Here is a 21,783-nt window from a genome sequence, read left to right on the forward strand (position 1 = left end):
GTAACGTTTTTGCGACCTCATCACGCAATGCGTGGGGAACATTGCGCGCTCTGAAAAATTTCGGTTGCGCGTTTACCTTCAGTTCCAAATGTGCTTTATAGTTCTTAGCGCAACCGAGGCCCGGTGCAAAAATGTCTGCAAATTCTTCACATAGACGAGAAACACTGTCTGAAGGCACAGTCTGGTTCACTGATAGCACCTGATTTACTATAGACAAGTTAAACAACTGAAATAAATCGAAACCAAACAAGTTCACTGCAGAAGAAGAACGAAGGACGTAAAATGACACAAGTTTTGTTTGTCCCTTGTATGTTGCAAGAAGGCTGCACTGTCCAACACAGGGATTGCTTGTCCTGAATAACTACTTATCTTAACATTTGCTGCACGCAACGGAGGTGTGCCCAGCTGTTTGTACGTGTCGTGATTGATCAGTGAAGCTGCAGCTCCGGTATCGAGCTGGAATGGTATCACTTTGCCGTTAATGTCCAAGTCCACAAAAAGTTTATTGTCCTGCTGACAACAAGAGCAACTGTCTCGTGCTGTGTGAACTGACACTGGTACGAAATTACTTGTGACCTGACGGGAGTGCTGGCGATGTCGACGCACACTATTTGTAGGACGAACACAGTCACTGTTAGAGAGAGTAGCACTGGGCGGAGTGGAATGAACTACATGAATTTCCATGGGCGAAGTTTCAAGAGCCTGAGTATCTATGGTTCGATTCCGATTCCGGCGCAAAGCAAAGGGCCTGGAATGGTTTTGAGCTTCCGATCGGAGCTTTTTCTGGCAAACACTTTGAACATGTCCTTTTTTATTACAGAAAAAGCAAATAGCCTGGCGTGACGGGCAATTCTCACGCGAATGTCTAGTAGCACACCGCGGGCATGATTTCACTGCATCTGTGTGCTGGCGCGGCACATGTGGCTGAGAGCCAGGCAGCTTTGGCACGGCCGGGCGCGAGGACTGTTGACTGTTCCGTGCAGCTCGCCCGGCGGGTCGGTTAACCTGACACACGGGTGGCGAAGTTACAAATGATTCCTGAGAAAAGTCAAGTGTGTCCTGCCGATCCACTATGTCCATCACTTGTTGAAGGGAGGGATTGACTAGTTTCAAAATCTGTTCCCTTATACGAACATCAGAAACGTTCTGTGCAATTGCATCACACACCATAGTATCTGAATAAGGGAGTCCACATTCACACTCAAAAGCACAATCCCTGGTAAGACCTTGCAAGGTTGCAACCCACTCCCGATTAGTCTGACCTGCCGTACGTTTTGTACAAAAGAACGTATACCGTTTGGCAACTACATTGACTGATTCTTTGAAATATGCATCTAGTGCAGACAAAATTTCTTCGTAGGACAGAGTTGCTACGTCGCGTCGGGGAAATAATTTGACTATCACACGGTACTTTTGGACGCCAACGGACGAAAGGAGATAAGGCTGCCGCTCATTACCTTGAATTCTGTAGGCGGCGAGATGGAATCCAAATTGGCGTGACCACTCCGTCCAGCTTTCCAGTGCAGCATCAAAAGGACGAAAAGTTGGTGCAACTGCGTGTTGTGGCTGCGTGAGCGGTGTAGCGGCGGCCGCCGCATCGTTTTGCATTGCACGTTGACCCTGGACGAGCTGTCCAAGGGCATCCAGTAAGGCCTGCGTCTGCTGATTCCGTAAGCGATAAAATTCGGACAGTACATCTGGAGATTGTGGCGAAGCCATTACACAAGTAAATCAGGGCAGTATAGTTACGAACGCGAATTGGCCTCATCGCCAACTGTTGTGGATTGGCAAGACAGCCAACCCACTATGACAGGAAGCCGAAAGGTACGCGTTTTAGCTCACGCAGGCTGGCGTGAGGTCTGGCACTTTAATCCATAATTGGTGAACATCGCTCTTGACGGTACATGTTTTACAGCATCAATAGTAACTGGTAATGGCGCCTTGCTAGGTCGTAGCAAATGACGTAGCTGAAGGCTATGCTAACTATCGTCTCGGCAAATGAGAGCGTAATTTGTCAGTGAACCATCGCTAGCAAAGTCGGCTGTACAACTGGGGCGAGTGCTAGGAAGTGTCTCTAGACCTGCCGTGTGGCGGCGCTCGGTCTGCAATCACTGATAGTGGCGACACGCGGGTCCGACGTATACTAACGGACCGCGGCCCATTTAAAGGCTACCACCTAGCAAGTGTGGTGTCTGGCGGTGACACCACAGATATGTGTAATGTCTTTAGGTTAGTTAGGTTTAACTAGTTCTAAGTTCTAGGGGACTGATGACCTCCGATGTTAAGTCCCACAGTGCTCCGAGCCATTTGAACCATTTTTTTTAGGCAACACTGTGTCATATGTCATTATGTATGTATTTTAGTTGAACAGCCGAAAATTTTTGCGACGCTATTTATGTTACCTCTCAGATTCAAATGATGAAAGTACCAGAGGTAGTAATATAGTTTGTCATGACTCCACAGTTTTCTATTTCGCACAAGCGTTTTACCTAAATACCGGTTGTATGGTCATTACTTAGTGTTAATGTACATTTGATTTTTGTTGTGCATAGAATGGTGACCCTTTTAAATATTATTCATGAGTAATTATAAAAATCCCACATTATTGATATTATCAGATCAATTTGTATGTCAGCAGACATACTTGTACAAAATTACGTAGCCTCAATGCTACACACTTTTCAAACTGTCATGTACTACTTTCACTGCAGCATGACTTTCGTCATGAAATTATAGCTGAACCTAATGGCTGGCTGTAATCATTCAGGGATAGTACAAAATAAGATGCATTAATTACGATCTTTTCAGCGATCAAAGTTAACCCTAGTAATAACATGTAACAGATCCAACTGGAGGTAAATTTTAGCTTTACGATTGCTTTCAACCGCAATCACGGCTCTTCTACATCTACATCTACATTTATACTCCGCAAACCACCCAACGGTGTGTGGCGGAGGGCACTTACTAGACACTGTTTAATTTCTGGCTCATGTAATTATATCTTCAGTAGCCTCCAGCCAGCACTTACGCGGATCACACACGACAGCATGCCAGTCGGATTTGTGAATATTGTCTTTCTCCAGAAGAGGGTGTGCTGATTTGAAACTTCCTGTTAGGTTAAAATTGTGCCAGACCAGGACTCGAACTGGGCCTTTCACCCGAAAATGCCCTTCTGACTCTGCCACCCAGACATGACTTACCACCCATGCTCATAGCTTTAATTCTTCCCACATAACATATACCATATGTCCTAGCTACCCAACTACACAAACGTTCTCCCACATAACTTGCGGTCTAGTATGTGAAGCAGAAAGGTTATTATGGAGCAATGGCTTACATTTAGGTTAGGGGATTACTTCACTCTACGCTGGTGTGTGTGCTATGAGATTAGAACTGAAAGCTGAATTGGGATTAGAACCTGCAACCTTTGCCTTTCAGAGGTAAATGTTGTGCTGTGCAGGCACTACTCGTGACCCAGTCTCATACCTTTAATACTGAGATAATTTGCTTGTATCAGTTGTTGATTCATTTGCCTATGAGAAGCAAAGGTTCAGGGTTCAAGGCTGCTCTGGCACACAGGCACGTCACGGCTGAGTATAAACTCACTCGGGAAATAATCCCATCATATGTGGCTAAGTCGTTTCTCTACAATAGTCTTCCTTCCAGGACTGCTGTTCCCACAACGTGTACAGAACTCTGGTGAAGTTAGGACGGTAGAGCAGAGGTATTGGTGGATAAAAAGATGTGAGGGTGAGTCACGTTCTGCCTGGATAGTCTTACTAGTTAAACATCTGTGTGTGAATGGCAAAGGTATTTGGTTCAAGTCGTGGTCCCGGACACAGTATTAACGTTCTAGGAGGTTTCAAAACAAAGACGAGATTTGATGACATCTTCAGTTATTCTGAATGGGCTATAAATCAATATATATATGAGGAATGTTAAATGCTTTATTACTACTATGATGATTTCCACAATTACATTGTATGTCATGACCTTGTTTACGTTTTACCTATTTTGATTGTAATAAAATGTTGAAGAATTTCCTCTGATATGTAACTCTCATGTCTTAGAATTTGTATCTGCTGCTATCCTTCCCCCCCTCCCTCCCTCACTCCTTCCCTCGTTCCCCCCCCCCCCCCCCCACCTCTCTCTTGCCTGCCTGTGCCACTAGTGTGTGTGTGTGTGTGTGTGTGTGTGTGTGTGTGTTTTGTGCAGGCTGGGTGTGAGAGCTGGCTGAGGAAGTATTCATAATGTGTCACAGGAATTCCGTCTTTTTCATAGCAGGTTTATGCCCCAGTGATATTTTGTTTCATATCTGAACATATTTGTAGTGTCCATAGCTTTTTTATTTTTCACAGGCAGGCACCTAAAAGACATGGAATTTCAAGTGTGGAAGGCTGGTGAGCCAAAAAACAAGACCCGAGAAGACTCCGAGGACTGCCTGGCGCTGTCGGACAGGGGCTTCTACGACGACGTGCGCTGCGACCTGGAACTGCCCTTCGTCTGTGAGATAGTGCCCATAAAGTGAGTTGACATCCCCAGAACACAGGTATGAGGGTGCGACTCTCTCCTTGCTGCATACAAAGATAACGTTGTGGAAAAAAGCAGGGAAAGGAACGAAGGCCTCAACAATCTGTGCAACTGAAATATGACTAAATATTTCTCATTTTGCTCTATCAACTATCAGTTTGTTCTTAACCACTTTAAGAATGAGCTATGCCATTTCGTTTTGGTCTTCGAGCAGAACACTTCGCTAGCGTGCTGAGAAATGCATTCGTTGCTTTGTAAACAGTTACATCCTGCACACCCATTCTGGACGGCAGATGTCATTTCTTAATAGCTCTGCTTGTGCTTGGTTTATGCATGATTGGGAACATATTTGTTTCCTTGGTAGCAATTAACAGAAGAAGAAAGGTGCAACAATCAGCAGTGCTCAACCACTTGAGGATGCATAAGGCAATGGAAACCACTGATGCAGAAACGTATAACGCATACCAATAAGAGATATGACTCGTAATTGAGAAACAGTCTCCATTGGTAAAACATCCATGATGAGTCTCCCATTCGGACCCGGTAGGGAACTACCAAGGAAGGGATGCCAATGAGAAAAAGCTAGAGCGAACATAAAAAAATGAGTAACATTCTATAAATTTGAGAATAAAAGCAAAATCTCGTTCTAGACGTGCTGGGAGTCAGTGAAATCAATAGGGGTGAAATCAACGACTTCTTGTCCGATGAATATGGGTAATACAAAGAGCAGTGGAAAATGGTGTAACAGGAATAAGATTTGGCAGAAATAGGAACGTAGGGCAGAGATGGAGTGACTGCAAACAGTTAAGCTATTGGATTATTCTCACTATAATGGACAGCAAACCAATGTCAAGTACAAGAGCTCAGATATACATGGCGATGTAACAATTTAGTGATGGTAAAGGGTAGACTTGTGGCTGAAGAAAATAGTACGAATTGTCAGTGTGAAAGAATTGTAGTACAGAATTACAAACGAACGGGTAGCCACAGTTGAATTTCTTTAAAGCTAATATACTGCGGTAACGAATACCACAATAGGCTTTTCAAGTGAAGAGGACTGGACATATCTAAAAACAAAGTTGCATACAAGTATAGATACAAAGAAGTTAAATGCAAAGGAAAGTATGTATCAAGGGCATCAGGTGACACATCAGTTCTACTGATGCAGGGTGTTTGGCAATTTCCTGTTAGATAGAGGTTGTAGAGCGAACTTAGAAGATCAGGCACCCACATCTGGAAACGATATCCACTGATGCTACAGAGATTCTAAGTTGTAGGTACTGGCAGAGGGAAACATTCCACGTGGGAAAAATATATCTAAAAACAAAGATGATGAGACTTACCAAACAAAAGCGCTGGCAGGTCGATAGAAACACAAACAAACACAAACATACACACAAAATTCTAGCTTTCGCAACAAACAGTTGCTTCGTCAGGAAAGAGGGAAGGAGAGGGAAAGACGAAAGGATGTGGGTTTTAAGGGAGAGGGTAAGGAGTCATTCCAATCCCGGGAGCGGAAAGACTTACCTTAGGCGGAAAAAAGGACAGGTATACACTCGCACACACACACACATATCCATCCGCACATACACAGACATAAACAGACATGTCTGCTTGTGTCTGTGTATGTATGGATGGATATGTGTGTGTGTGTGCGAGTGTATACCTGTCCTTTTTTCCCCCTAAGATAAGTCTTTCCGCTCCCGAGATTGGAATGACTCCTTACCCTCTGCCTTAAAACCCACATCCTAACGTCTCTCCCTCTCCTTCCCTCTTTCCTGACGAAGCAACTGTTTGTTGCGAAAGCTAGAATTTTGTGTGTATGTTTGTGTTTGTTTGTGTGTCTATCGACCTGCCCACGCTTTTGTTCGGTAAGTCCCATCATCTTTCTTTATATATATATATATATATATATATATATATATATATATATATATATATATATATATATATATATAAAGAAAGATGATGGGACTTACCGAACAAAAGCGCTGGCAGGTCGATAGACACACAAACAAACACAAACATACACACAAAATTCTAGCTTTCGCAACCAACGGTTGCCTCGTCAGGAAAGAGGGAAGGAGAGGGAAAGACAAAAGGATTTGGGTTTTAAGGGAGAGGGTAAGGAGTCATTCCAATCCCGGGAGCGGAAAGACTTACCTTAGGGGGAAAAAAGGATAGGTATACACTCGCACACACACACATGTCCATCCGCATATACACAGACACAAGCAGACATTTGGCTTGAGGTAATCCCTGCACCTGTTATGAACGAGTCGAAAGTTACAAACGAAAATCATTCTGATACATCTGGCAATGTGCTGGTAATACTGTCGCTAAGACTGTGTGATAGATAACTTTCAGAAGTGGTACCATGGACGAAAACAAGGAAACGTGTCCAGCAAACATTGGCTCTAAAGCAATGAGCTATGAGCACGTGTTCATCTTCGCTACATTGAAACACATCTCCTCTATTGAACAAGTGTTAATAGCTCTTAAGATATGCGTTTTAGAGCCAATGTTTGCTGGACACATTTCCTTGTTTTAGTCCATACTACCATCTCTGAAGGTTGCCTACTCTACAATCTTAGCGACACCAGTACCAGTGCCTGTATTCCACTGTCGCAGATACAAAAACAGTTTTCACTTATTACTTTTGACTTGTCCCTTTCAAGTAGAGACCCCCTTACCTCAAATTGATACAATTATCCTTCTCCATGATCCTAGAAAGTTTGTAATATTATCAGAGATTCGCCCTGTATATACAATCATTTAAAGGCACTGGTGCCAGTAACTCTTCTGTGCCATGGTTGGATGACGTTTCCAGATATGAGGTTATATGTAAGAGTTGATCTAAGTGCCCTTTACAACATCTAGAAGAATATATCATAAATTGTGAAACACCCTGTGTGATAATGTCGTAATGAGAAGTAGTAGGATAGCAAGGAGAATTCAGTTGAAGATAACGATCTTGTCACTTCTGATTCAGGTTACCAATTTGGGTGACAAGCAGTCGAGTTCAATTGAAGGTAATCGAGTGGAACCCCCACGCCTGCTCCCCTCTCCTGCCCTCTCATCTGAACCAACAAGAGCACATTAAAATTGTGGGAAACCCCTCCCATCCCCCAATCTCTCTGAGACAATGGGAGCACAATAAAATGGTAGGAAACCCAATGGACCAATCTTCCCGTCCTCTCTCTTGCCATCATTTACAACTAACTAAGGCTGTGTAGGCCTCTTTGGTTGAGGTATGTGATCATGGGGAGAGGTTCATATATTTTATAAACAGTAATTCTACAGTGGAAGCATTTAGAAATAACAACCGTGATATAAGAAACAAATTTTATAGTTTATTATTAACAGTTTCTTTTCTGCAACACAGTTTTTTCCAAGAGCTTTTTATTATTTGTTAACAATATTTTCTTTTATTTACAAAGCTACTCCTATTTTTTCTGATAACATATCTCATTGGATTGTTCTATGAAGTTATTTCCTGCACACAGTAACTTGCAAAAGTAATTTACGATGTATATGCTGTGGGACAACTGGGAAATCTGGGAAACCGCTGCAAGTTTTTTCATTTGGGAGAAAATAGGAAAAAACATGCTAAGTTTTCAGAATTCTGGGAACTGTTTAAAATTCCGTGTATTTTTCATTGTTTTAGTTTTCAATTAACTTTTTGGAATTTTGACTGGTAAGAACTCATACTCTCACAAAGAATTTTACTTTAGCCTGCTGCTGCTAAATAATACTGCAGCAACAACAGACAAATGCAAGAAAAACTCCAAAATAAAACTTAAGTTGCAAAGAAAATGCTCCATTTACAACAAAAAAACCACAGTTTGCACATAAACGTCTGCCGACAGCAAAATTTGGCAAAGGAAAGGATTTAGGATGAAAAGTGTTCAACACTTCGTAACAACGAACATCTTTTGACGAGAATCCACTCACAACTGTTTAATTTCCAACAGATTGCAGGAAAATTTGGTGAATGGTGGTTTGAGAAGCGTTACTTTCAAAATAACTTTCCTTTTATGCAAACTGGATTGTGTTACGTGTAAGAATGTGCAGTGAATTTCTTAAATCACAGAGCATTAAAAACTTAACACTTTGAGGAGCAGCCACTTCGCAAAATTTCGGATTCAGAAGACCAGACATTCATGTAATTATTTAAAATTTTACTGACACATCTGTGTTTGGTATTTCTCAAAGGATAATACAAGCAAAAAAAGATCATAATTCTTTTAGCTGTACATAGTAATTTAAACCATTAATTTTTTCTATTTGTGCGTTTGCGCTGCTTAACAGTGATTCTGCTGCTGGCTGACCACATCACATGTCCTATGCTCGGAATATCAGCTGTCATTGGCTGGCTAAATCACGTGACGTGAGGTGAGATTGACGAAAACGCATCACCATATCGATTTCAACGCTTCGGAAACTTTCGTGCTGTGTTTGGTGGAATTCGTAGTGATATTTCTGTAACTTGAAAAACGCAGTGTACATGTTGGTGCACATCAAAGACCTTCCCAAAACGACTTTTTTTCTTTCTTGTTTTTAAATTTTTTTCTTTTTTTGCTGATTTTCGTGTCCTAAAGGGCCGGTACGTTCTATGCCGGTGTATAAAACTTTTGCCATTCAAAGGACTGATAAGTTTTACAGTTCAGAGGGGAAGTATTCTGTCAGTCAACACAGAAAAAGTGTATTTTCACCTCTGCGGAATTTTATTTTTAACCAGAAAATCCCTAAGAAACCGTTTTTCTTCTCTGCCATGTATACATCCTGTAGTCTTTTTACTAATTTTTGTTGATGTGTTACAGTTATTTTCTTGTTACATATGTATAGCTTTGTTTTATTAGCAAAATTATATATTTCTGATGGCTTATGGTTACCTAATTCATTTATGTATGATAAAGCTAGTATAGAGGAGAGGAACCTAAATACTACATTTTCCTTCCATACAGCCTAACCGACCGTGGCCTTCACAGACTGTAATTACATTCCCAACCTTGAACAGAAATACATAAATAGATCTGTCTAGTCACCCCTGACCTCTCAAAGTCCCACCGTTCAGCCACATGGAAGCAATCCCCTTGTGTCTCAGAACCACTTAGGAATTGAGCAACTGAATCACATTCTCTGCCATGGTTTCGACTACCTCCCGTCGTGCCTTTAAATGAGGAATGTCCTACCCACTATCCTTTCCATCCCTCTGATAATGATATTCTGCCGCCCACCCAACCTACACAATGTCCTTGTCCATACCTACACAACCCCTGCTCCAAGACCCTTGCCTCATGGCTGATAGCCTTGTAATAGACCTGGATGCAATCCCTGTCCTATCAGTTCTTCCACCGCCACCTACTCCAGTCCAGTCACAAGAAACACCTGTCCCATCAGAAGCTACCTGTGAATCCAATAATGTGATCCACAAGTAAAGCTGCAACCACTGTGCTGCACTCTACGTAGGTATGACATCCAACAAGCTTTCTGTCTGTATGAATGACCACAGACAAACTGTGGCCAAGAAACAGGTGGACCACCCATTTACTGAGCACGCTGCCCAACGCAGTATTTTCATTTTAATGACTCTTTCATATCCTATGCCATCGAGATACTACCTACCAACACAGCACTGAGTGACATAATACTTAGGTCGATGACTTCTGTGCTACCAAACATCTGCAAAAGGTGCACTACTAAAATGTGTGTGGTATACCTTGACAGCATTATCTGATGCAACAGGCCTTGACAGCATCCGTAAACTCTTCTTACTCTTTGAACAGCATAATGGGGCCTGCATGAAAGACCAGTATGAACCTGTACTGAAATACAATCCTATATGGAAAAGAAGCTGGCAGCAAGTGAATAACACCCGTTAATTTTGCTCGAAACTTCACATGAATTTTGCAGGTGTTGTTAAGCATTTAAGCTGTTTTATACGAGAAGTGTGTTGCGAAACACTAGTGTCATTTAGCGTTTCATTTTGAAAATATGTAACCTCAAACTGAATTTAAAATGGTTATCTGTGTAACAACACGCAGAATCGCCAACGGGCAGTCGGGAGGCAGTACTGGAGTCGAACCAGCACCAAGGGCCGTGGTCACACCACCCAACATCTCCGACGTCACCACATTAATGAAGCCCGTGCTGAGTGTCATGTTACAGGCACAAGAAGACACGCTCGGGATGGTTGTACAGACCATCACTGATGGGGTCACTGGAGTAGTGATGACCAAAATACAGGAGACCCTGGAGACAAATGTGAACGAGACTCCTGCATTAACAGATCCTTAAAAGAAGCTGAGGATAGGGCACAATTGCTCGAACAGGAGCTGGTCGAGAAATCTGATGGGCTCAAACAGTACTAGAGATTCGATAATCTCAGAAAGTTCAGGATTCCTGAGAACAGCAGAGAGAATAAAGATGATTAAAATATCAGCCTTGACTGAGAGAAGCTAGGCTTGCAGGTGACACTGAATAATACAGACAGGTGTCATGGAGTTCGTCATAAGACGTCAGGATCTTCAAAACCTAGACCCAAAACAGTGAAGTTCATGTCTTACAGGAAAAGATCTGATACCTTCAGAGAAGAAGAAACTCGTAAGTCAGGTCTGACAGTATAGCAGGATCACAACTCTCAAAGGCTAAAGCTTTTGAATACTTCAGTCTTGAGATTGTGGCTACAAAACACTTGGGCAAATGACAGCAGGATAATGGTGAAGATGGAAAATGGAGAAAAGATCAGTCTGTCATGCATGTGTTTAGATTTAATTTTAGTACTAATTATATATTTTCTGTTCATTTTTTATACTTCCGACACCGTTATACTTGTGGTTTCTTATTTCACTATTACTTCACTACTCTGACAGGGTTTTCATTCAGGCAATTAATTTACTGTCTTGCTTCTAGTTTTGCGTAGCAATTTACAATATCTCTGTTGTTACTTATCATCATAACCATTGATAGTACAATTTGTTTTTATTCTGTTTAGCTTGTGTTCAATACCATTGGGCACAAATCGTTTTAGGTCTGTTTAGTGAGTTGCTGTCCCTGACACTTGTCAGCTGTTTAGTAACCACTGCCAAAACCTGCTGGTCTTGGCCATACAATCTCCCTTCTCTCTGAAAGTACCAGTGCTTTTATTTCTGGAAACCTGTGCTCTCCTATCACAGAGTGTCCACCAGGTTTTGTTCTTCCACCCTCACTGGCACAGAGTGGCTAACATCCAGCAGCGAAAATTTTTGTGAGCTTTGCACCTGAGTGCACAAAGCTACATATTGCACATGAAACTGTCCAATCTCTGCCAACTCATATTGAGTTCTGTTACATATTTCAAGACGTATACATCCATGTAATATTTCTGTTGGAGACATGGATTAAACTAAGTATTTTCACAAGTCCAGTAACCTTAACCAGCTACACCGTTAGCTGGCCGGTGTGGCCGTGCGGTTCTAGGCGCGTCAGTCTGGAACCGCGAGACCGCTACGGTCACAGGTTCGAATCCTGCCTCGGGCATGGATGTGTGTGATGTTCTTAGGTTAGTTAGGTTTAAGTAGTTCTAAGTTCTAGGGGACTAATGACCTCAGACACCGTTAGAAGATGTGACAGAGGGGTGGAATAGGTGCATACAGGCGCTATGGTTAATCACCTAATACCTGATATGAGTCATTTACAATCCTCCTAAAGTAGTCGGGCTTATCTACTTTGAAACTGCTCTTTCAAGTCTGGAATCGGTTCACAATCAGATGATTATAGATAGTGACACCAGCATATGTTTTTATACAATAATCCATTCAGTGTGAAATATGAGCGGATGCTTTCGTCTTCAAATGAGTTGCTACTTCAGCTTGTTCTACTCTCACTAATATATCTCCAACAAAATCCTCAGAGTAATTTCTACCTCTCTGATATCTGCCCCTGGCATGTGTGTGCATGACTTAATTTTCAGATGAACTCACTGGAATATCCCCGAAGGGAAAAGCAACTGACAGAATACTGAGACTTCAAATGCATTAGTTTATCCAAACTTGCAACTGAGACACAATAAATAGTGTGGGGGACATCTTTCATTCTCTTCTCAGGTGTAAATGAAAAACTTCATGGATTCACAACGAACTTAGTTGTATGACAAGTATGCTCCTCCAAAGACCATAAAAGTAAGAAGTAACCTGAATCTTGGATAACTGAAGAACTAAAACAGCTCATGAATCTCAGAGATGCTGCAAATCAGGCATACAAATTACACCCCATGCCTGAAAATCATATAGCTTACAAGCAGAAATGGAAAAGTTAGTCAAGCATGAGAAATTCAAAGCTCACACGTGCCCATACATTAACCGAGAAGAGCTGTCTCAACGACAACACAAATGCATGGTCTCGGTATAGACAAAGGAAAAACTGCAGCTGATCCCATTGTCCCTAGTCAAAGAACTGAACCAGCACTTCTTACCTACAACCACAACTGAACCACAAACAAAACAGAGACTCATGTATTACTTCACGGGGCTAAACGACTTCAGCCATGAAAAATTGTGACCGTCAAAAAAGCCATCATGCGAATCAGATCAACATCTACTGGACATGATGGTATCACAGTCGAAACGACAAAGCTTATTACTGACCAATTTATGCCCACTATGAGGTATCTTCAACCCTGAGGCCTGGAAACAAGGACTGGTTAAGCCACCATCTTAATAGGCGTTGCCACAGCTCCCTCCAATTACCGACCTATTTACATTCTTCCTGCACTCTCTAATTCCTTAAAATATATAGTCCATGACCGGCTAATAAACCACCTACCTACAAACAACCGACTAGATGAATACCAATCAGGCTTCCATAAATATTGAAGTATAACATCTGCATTAATGAAGATAACGTATGACCTGAATCTTGCCACCGATGCACAAGAGCCAACTACTGTGTGCTTCTTAGACTTCAAAAAGCCTCTGACACTGACGTAGCATATTAAATTTCTTGCAAGTGCAAAACAAATAAATCTGAAGACTGCGATCAAGAACCTCAATACTGCCGTGTGTGCACTGCCAGAATGGACACTGGGTATAAGGTTAAAGCTCAATCCAATCAAAACCCTGGAGATACTGGTTGGTCATTATAGGCTAATTATCCCAAAATACTGGGAATCCCTACCATCTTTGACCACAAATGGGACAAATATCAACGTTTCCGCTTCAGAAAAAAGTCTGAATAATACGGATGAAAATCTAAACTGGACTGAGCACATAACTGCAATGTGTAAGAAGGCGTCAGCATCTCTACATGTTCTACAAATCTATAAAAAGCTGAAACTTCCTGGCAGCTTAAAACTGTGTGCCCGACCGAGACTCGAACTCGGGACCTTTGCCTTTCGCGGGCAAGTACTCTACCATCTGAGCTACCGAAGCACGACTCACGCCCCGTCCTCACAGCTTTACTTCTGCCAGTATCTCGTCTCCTACCTTCCAAACTTTACAGAAGCTCTCCTGCGAACGATGCAGAACTAGCACTCCTGAAAGAAAGGATACTGCGGAGACATGGCTTAGCCACAGCCTGGGGGATGTTTCCAGAATGAGATTTTCACTCTGCAGCGGAGTGTGCGCTGATATGAAAAAACTATTTCCTCTTCCTATGACGAGAAAATTTCTACAAACACCCATACATTGAGTTACTGATTACAGCGTTGTTATCTGGCAAGACCTTTCCAAGAAAGCTCATTGCGCCTGGAACTTGTTATGAACACCTGTATTCATGATATCTGTGATGTTCAACTCTGTACTCATATTTCATCATCTTATGCACAGCTATTCTGGCTGTGTATAAACAAGTGCAGAGATTTCCATACCTTCTGGCTTCTGTACTGTCTTATCAATGTGCAGTGTCCCTCATACCTCCCCTGGACTTTAACGCTCTTACCTGAACAACATGGCTGAAAACTCATTCCCATCACAGCAAAATCCTCTCTGTCCCACTCCATCATTTAACTACTTTCTCTAAGTTCTTCTCAGTAGGAGGAACATGACTGGAATAACCTCCTGCTTTGTGTTAGCAGAATAACATCGCCAACTACAGAACACAGTAAATGTCATACCTACTAAAACAACTACTATTCTTTGTCTACCAGAATACAGATTAACTGGCAGTTTTTCAAGGAATTCTTTGCGGAGTTTGGAGCGGCCATGTACGTGAAAAATAGTTTGCCATTTGAATCCATAGACGTATCATAGCACTACACTGAACAGATATTTGAATGTTGTGAGGGGCAGTTGAATTTAGCGAAACTAAACTTCTAATTTTTGTTGTTTATTGGGCCCCTAACTCTGACGTCAGAGCATTTCTGCTCAAGCTAGAGAGGGATCTTGATGCACTGTAGAGGAAGTACCAGAAATTATATGTGGTGACTTGAATATTAATTTTGTATATAATAGTGCAAGAAAAAGGATGTTGGTAAATCCCCTAAATTCATATGATTTGATGCAGACTGTGTTTTTTCCAACTAGGGTGCAGGGGAACAGTAGCACAGCCATAGACAATATATTTATTCATTATTTATTACTAGATGGGCATTCTGTTAGTAAAAGGGAGAATGGTCGTTCAGACTACGATGCACAAATTTTAACACTGAAAGGCTTTTGTGCTCAAACAAATTTTACATATAATTACAATCTATGTAGTAAAGTTAATCCAACAGCAATAGAGAGTTCTTTCAACCACGTCAAGGAAAACGATTGGCAGGATGTTTATACTGCTGATAACATAGATAACAAATATAATGCTTTCCTTAACACATCTCTCATGCTCTTTGAGAGATGCTTTCCATTAGCAGTAAAAAGCAGCCTGCGTGGCTGACTAGTGGGATAAGAATATCATATAGAACAAATTGGGAATTATATGAAAATGTTAGAAGTAGCCACGATCAAGCTACAGTAGCTCATTACAAACAGTATTTTAAGGTGTTTAAAAATGTTATTAGGAAGGCAGAGAGTATGTGGTCCGCAAATAGAACAGATAATTCACGGGATAAAATTAGAACCATGTGGTCAGTTGCGAAGGAAGTGTCTGGTCAACAGACAACGTAAAGTCAGTTCGTAGTAAAAATGCGAGTATTTCTGTTACTGGTAAATCAGATATATGTACAGTATTTAACAATAATTTTCTGAGCATTGCTGGCGAATTATATAAAAACGTAGTTTCTACAGGGAATCATATACCCTCTTGGAAAATGCCTTTCGAGACTGATGTCTGACATACTCTTCCTTGATACAGACGAGGGGGAGATTGAGTAAATAATTAAATCACTGAAGACTAAGGACTCTCATGGATATGATGGAGTCTCTAACAGGATACTGAAGTACTGTGCTGCACATGTTAGCTCTGTACTTAGCCACATTTGTAATTTTTTCTTTAACAATGGTTAGTTTTCTGAATGATTAAAGTAAAAGTAGCAAAGCTGCTCTATAAAAAGGAAGAAAGGCATATTGTAAACAATTTTAGACTTATTTCTATGCCATCAGTGTTTGCTAAAGTGATGGAAAAGGCTGTGTATGTAAGGATAATTGATCATATTATATTACATAATTTGTTATCAAATGAACAATTCGGCTTTAGAATTGATTTAACAACTGAAAATGCTATATTCTCTCCCTCTGTGTAAGGTATTGGGTGGATTAAACAAAAGGTTTCGAACGCTAGGCATATTTTTTTGATTTAACTAAGTCGTTTGATTGTGTTGATCATAAAATATTACTCCATAAGTTGGACCATTGTGGAATACGGGGAGTAGCTCACAATTGGTTCACCTCTTACTTTAGCAACAGACAGCAAAAGATCGTTACAGTATTGAGAATGACTGTGATGTGGGGCCTGAGTGGGGCATAGTCAAATGGGGGATGTTCCAGCGATCCACGTTGGAGTCACTCCTGTTCCTTATTTATATAAATGGTATGCCCTCTAGTGTTACGGGTAACTCTAAAATATTTCTGTTCCCTGATGACACTAGCGTGGTCGTGAAGGATGTTGTGTGCAACATTATCTCTGTTTCAGATAGTGCAGTACATGAGATAGTTCATGGCTTATGGAAAATAAACTAATGCTAAATCACAGTGAGACTCAATTTTTACAATTTCTAACACACAATTCAACAAAACGCCACGTATTAATTTCACAGAATCAACATATGATTGATGATACCGAACAGTTCAAATTTCTAGGTATTCAGATAGTAAACGGTCGTGGAAAGTGTCATATTCAGAATCTTGTTCAGAGAATTAATGCAGCCATTTTTACTATTCTAACATTATCTGAAGTAAGTGATCGTTCGACACGAAAATTAGTCTACCTTACTTATTTTTCAGTCACTTATCTCGTGTGGTATAATATTTTGGGGTAACTCTTCCCATTCTCAAAGGATATTTTTGGCCCAGAAGTGGGCAGTTTGGGCAATAATGGTTTAAGTTCACGAACCTCTTCTCGACCCTTGTTCACTAGTCTGGGTATTATGACATTGGCCTATCAGGGGGTATATGTATTCCTTACTGTCGCTTCTTGTTCATAATATCAGCTTATTCCCAAGAATTAGCAGCTTTCTCTCAGTTGATACTAGACGGAAATCCAGTCTGCATTTGGATCGCTCTTCCTTGATTCTTGTGCAGAAAGGTGTGCAGTATACTGCTGCATCCATTTTCAATAAACTACCACAAGATTTCAAAAATCTTAACAGTATTCCACACACTTTCAAAACGAAACTGAAGAGTTTCCTCATGGGTCACTCCTCTTATTCTGTCAAGGAGTTACATGAAAAATTAAGCTGATTCCTTTGTTGTATTGTTGATTACGTTTACTTAAGCTTATGGCTTGTATATTTTCGGCTTCATAAGTATTTTATTTTTTCTGTAATTACTTTTATGTTGTAATTTGGAAATTTGCTCCTCAGTTCGGTCCTACTGAACTAGACTTGTAAAATAAAATTAGGAATTGAACTTGCGACCTCGCACACAGTTGGTTCTTCGTGAGATATTGTTTGCTGATTGTATGAAGAGTTTAGAAATTGTAAATTCAAAGGTTAATGGTGTAAATGTTTACTCACTGTGAATTAGTTTTAAAGATATTGAAAATATTGTGTCATTTGATGTGTCTTATTTTTAAGACATCAAAGATGCATTCAGATTTGCTTTAGTATTCGGCCGTGAATTATTGCCGGATTTGAAAGAGTTTAAACTTAGCCATCTTTAAGATTGTCTGACACTCCAGTATTTCTTGGAGCATTGTCTGTCCCCTTAAGCAACCGAGCATCGTCAAAATTCTCCATCCTAGGATTTGCCCATATCCAGTCTCGTTTCTAGCCTGTGTACCTCTCTCACCTAGCACACCAGCTGCAATGCTCCCTCAGCCGTTGGGCTATAAGGTATCTTCAGCTACTAAAGCAAATTCACCTCTCTCATGCCAACTCGAGGCAGCCAAATCGCTTGCCTACTACCATGTAACGTGCAATATTCATTTTCATGCTCACCTCTTAGATGATTTCGGTTTTAAGTATTTTGATGTCAGTATCTCTTCATGCACGTGTCTCATTGGAAACTTGCTGAGACAACGCTTCAGAAGGACATGCATTTCATCACAACCACATAACCCAATGATGCAAAGTTTCAGCTTCTGGTGGCTTCATTAGGGATATTCCATGAAACCACAGTCCCAGATGTAACCACAATCTCCAGTAAACTAATAAAGTCATAACAGATGGGAGATATTAGCATGCTATAAATGTTTGGCAGGAGATCAGCATCCTCGATGTGAGAGACTATACTAGATTGTAAATGAAAACTGATGTACACTTGCTCAATATTTTCGAGAAGTTCTTGATGTATGACTGGGCACATATTATATGGATCCTGCCCTGTACTGCACCATTCCAGGGATTTGAAGGGATGAGATGTTAAGGGAGATGTGTAAACACTGAACTGTTGGTTGAAGTTGACAAGCTGTTCTTCTTCAGATGCTAGATGGGTGGTGGACTTTGCCAATGCATATGCAGGTATGAGAAGATGAATAACCCATGAAAGAATGGGAAGAGTACAGGCCGTCTGACGATTTAAGTTACATCCTTTACTTGGATGTAAACAATCTCAGCAGGTACGCCACACAACAAAAGCTACCACTGAGAGTTCCATTGGCTGTTGAAAAGGGAAATCACTATACCAAAGCAAAATTCTGTGATGTGCCCGTGGATCTTGGTGGAGGACATGTCTTGGAGGTAGATCTGGCATATCCCATCAGTTTGTAAGAGTTTGTATGATGCACACAGCACCTAGCTACTGTATCCAGAGTGCCTAGTCCCACATAATGGTTCTGTCACAAATGTGTTCAGAATGCTAGGGAACAAGCAGCAATATGTCTGCTAGTCAGAGACTTTCAGCAGTGTCTGAGGTTGGGGATGGAACTTTTTCGTATAACTAGTGGCACCTTCTCAAACAGCATTGCTGATTGAAGGAGTTCATGATTTTAACACCATGACGTGATTTTTTTACAAGTTAATGAACAATTCTATTTTTGGAAACACCATGGAAAATGTTAAGAAAATACTGTGAAATTCATTTGCTTTACGGGGGATGGGCGTTTTGGCACAAGCAGTTTCATTGCCACACCAAATTTGAAATGGGTCACCATCTTCAATGAAGGAGTAGTCACCATGGAGAAGTCCAGGGTTTCCATGCGATTCACAAAGCCTGTCTGCCAGAATATGAGTTTTGGACGCCCCATGTACTGCTTGCACTGTTACTTTGCGATGTCAAACTTCGCTGATCCCAGCGTACATTATATGGGTATAAACAGGTTCATCTACTGGGTGAAAGGCTGCAATCCATATTAGTACTTGGGCACAACCCTGAAACATCTGACACATCTGTATATGTGGCTTCTTGTAATGACAGCTCAAAATTAGAAGGTTATTGGCCTGATGGATGACAGGGTGAACGGATTGCAGATTGTAGAACGTGTAGGGCTCGCATCCAAAATGTACACATGCCACATAGATGTAGATGCCATCCAGAGCAGGGCTTTGGATGTGCATAGTGCTGCCTCAAAGGCTCTCACGATTGAAGATTACAGGACGTGCCCACTTGAGGGGGTTGCCTCTGCTCCAAATGTGATGCAGGTAATATTTCAGTCAAGAGCTCATGAGGAACATACTGCACAGTATGTGTGAAAGTAAGGCTGTCAGTTATTCATCTGTAGGGACTGCATCGGCACCCTACTGTACTCGCACTATTTGCTAGAGCAATTGAGTGGATGGCTGTATATTTACTTGTAAATAGTTGATGTGTATGTGAAAGTGTGCGCATAACAGTCGGGTGAACCACTTGTCATAGTCATATGTGTGTGTGGTGAGAGGGTGGAGGTGGGTTGGTCCTCAATTGCTGCTGCTAGTCTTCATTTCCCATGTAAATATTACATAATAAGAAGTGATTTAATGTAAATATTGTATATAGAGTCATCAGAAATAAAATGTAAATAGTGGATATAGAATGATCAGACAGAAAACATATTGTATAAAAGAGTAAGAAGTGTGCACAGCAATAAATGTTTGTGATAGTTATAAGCTATCAGAAAAAATAAAAATTTGCTACTAAATCCAAGGGATTATATATGTAAAAAAATAGCCATGTAAATACATCAACAAAGAAACTGAAAAAATTAGCATTTAATGATAACAAAATAATTTTGTAAAAAATCATGAGATATGTCATCAGAAACAAATAGGTTTTAAATAAAAGAAAAAAAGTAGTAAATAAACAATAAAAATTATTGGAAAAATTGAACTGAAAATAAGAAACTGTTAATAATAAACTATAAAACTAGTTTCTTAGATCAATGTTATTTTCAAACCATTTCACTATGAAATTATTATTTATAACAAAATCTGAAACTCTCCCCATGCAGCACAGACCTCGACTGAACAGGCCTATACAACTGACACGTAAAGGAAGTAAAGGGGGAGCTAGGTCTATTGGGTTTCCTATCATTTTATTGCGTTTCTAGTAGCAGAGAGAGATAAGTCGATGGGAGAGCCTTCCCACCATTTCCATGTGCTACTATTTATTCAGGGGGAGCAGGAGAGGGAGCAGGGGCGACGGTTCCTCTCAGTGACATGAATGGTCCACATACACGTGCTGGTGGTTGCTCTAGTGGAGAGGAGTGGGGGGTGATCATGATTGTAAGTCACCTGACTGCGTAACCTGACACTTGAAGTGATGGAAGTGATGAGATGGAAGTGATGAGATAGTTTTGGCTTGGACTGACATTACTATCTCACTGCATATAAGTTTCGATGTTATCACATAACCAGGAGTAATGTCTCACCCATATGTTTACCTGTCCCTGAACCGATCATCGATAGCTGTTCAGAAATACTTCAGTGGACTGAAGAAAACGAAAGTACAGAAGTGTTCAGGGAAACACAGTAATACAGCATTTACGTTACTTAGGAATGAAATAAATAGGAAGTGCAGGGATGTCACAGCAAAGTGGCAGCAGGAAAAATGGGAAGACATCGAAGTAGCAATGGTTATGAGAGGAACTGAATCACTATATAGACAAATCAGTACAACCTTCAGTGAAATTAAAAACTGTGGTGTCAACAGTAAAAAAGCAAGAAGAATTTGATTCTTAAATGCAGAGAAGAGAGCTAAATGATCACAAGAGAACACTTAAGGCCTCTACAGTAGGGAGGAAACCTCTGATAACAGGTAGAAAACGAAATAGGGCTTGGTGGGATTTCAAAAATTATTGGGGAAAGAGAACCGAAGTTGGTTTGTAGAACATATGAGTCTGGAGACATACCACCTGATCTAAGATAAGAGCATCTATTATACAGTCAGCTTAAATGCTCAAACCTACAAGTTGCTAACAAGAATAGTGTACACCACAAAAAAAGTTGAGAGTCTGTTAGATGACTATTTTGGCTTTAGGAATGGTAAACTCAACAGGGAGGCAGTACTGAGGTTCCGTTTCATAATGGAGGTAGGACTTAAGAAAAATCAAGATTCGTTCACAGGATTTGTCATCCTAGAAAAAAAGTTTCTTGAAGTAAAGCAGGAAAATAAGTGTAAGCTATGGGGAAAGATGGGTATTACGCAATACGTACAAGAAACAACAGGGAGAAATAAGAATGGAGTATGAAGAATGAAGTGTTCAGATTAGAAAATGTATAAGACAGGGATGTAGTCATTGTATCCTACTGTTCAATCAGTGCATCGG

At 40.8% G+C, this 21,783-nt stretch overlaps 1 protein-coding gene across 1 annotated transcript in view; it reads left to right on the forward strand.

The window, feature by feature from the left end:
• The window catches only part of LOC126106664 (uncharacterized), a 205,609-nt gene that overhangs the window by 155,236 nt on the left and 28,590 nt on the right, over nucleotides 1–21,783 (forward strand). Inside the window, exon 6 of the mRNA XM_049913029.1 lies at nucleotides 4,359–4,524. Within this exon, the coding sequence (XP_049768986.1) occupies nucleotides 4,359–4,524 (166 nt within the window). The remainder of the gene's footprint in view (nucleotides 1–4,358; nucleotides 4,525–21,783) is intronic.

The sequence above is a fragment of the Schistocerca cancellata genome, chromosome 10, assembly GCF_023864275.1.
Source record: "Schistocerca cancellata isolate TAMUIC-IGC-003103 chromosome 10, iqSchCanc2.1, whole genome shotgun sequence".
In the NCBI taxonomy this organism is placed as follows: domain Eukaryota; kingdom Metazoa; phylum Arthropoda; class Insecta; order Orthoptera; family Acrididae; genus Schistocerca; species Schistocerca cancellata.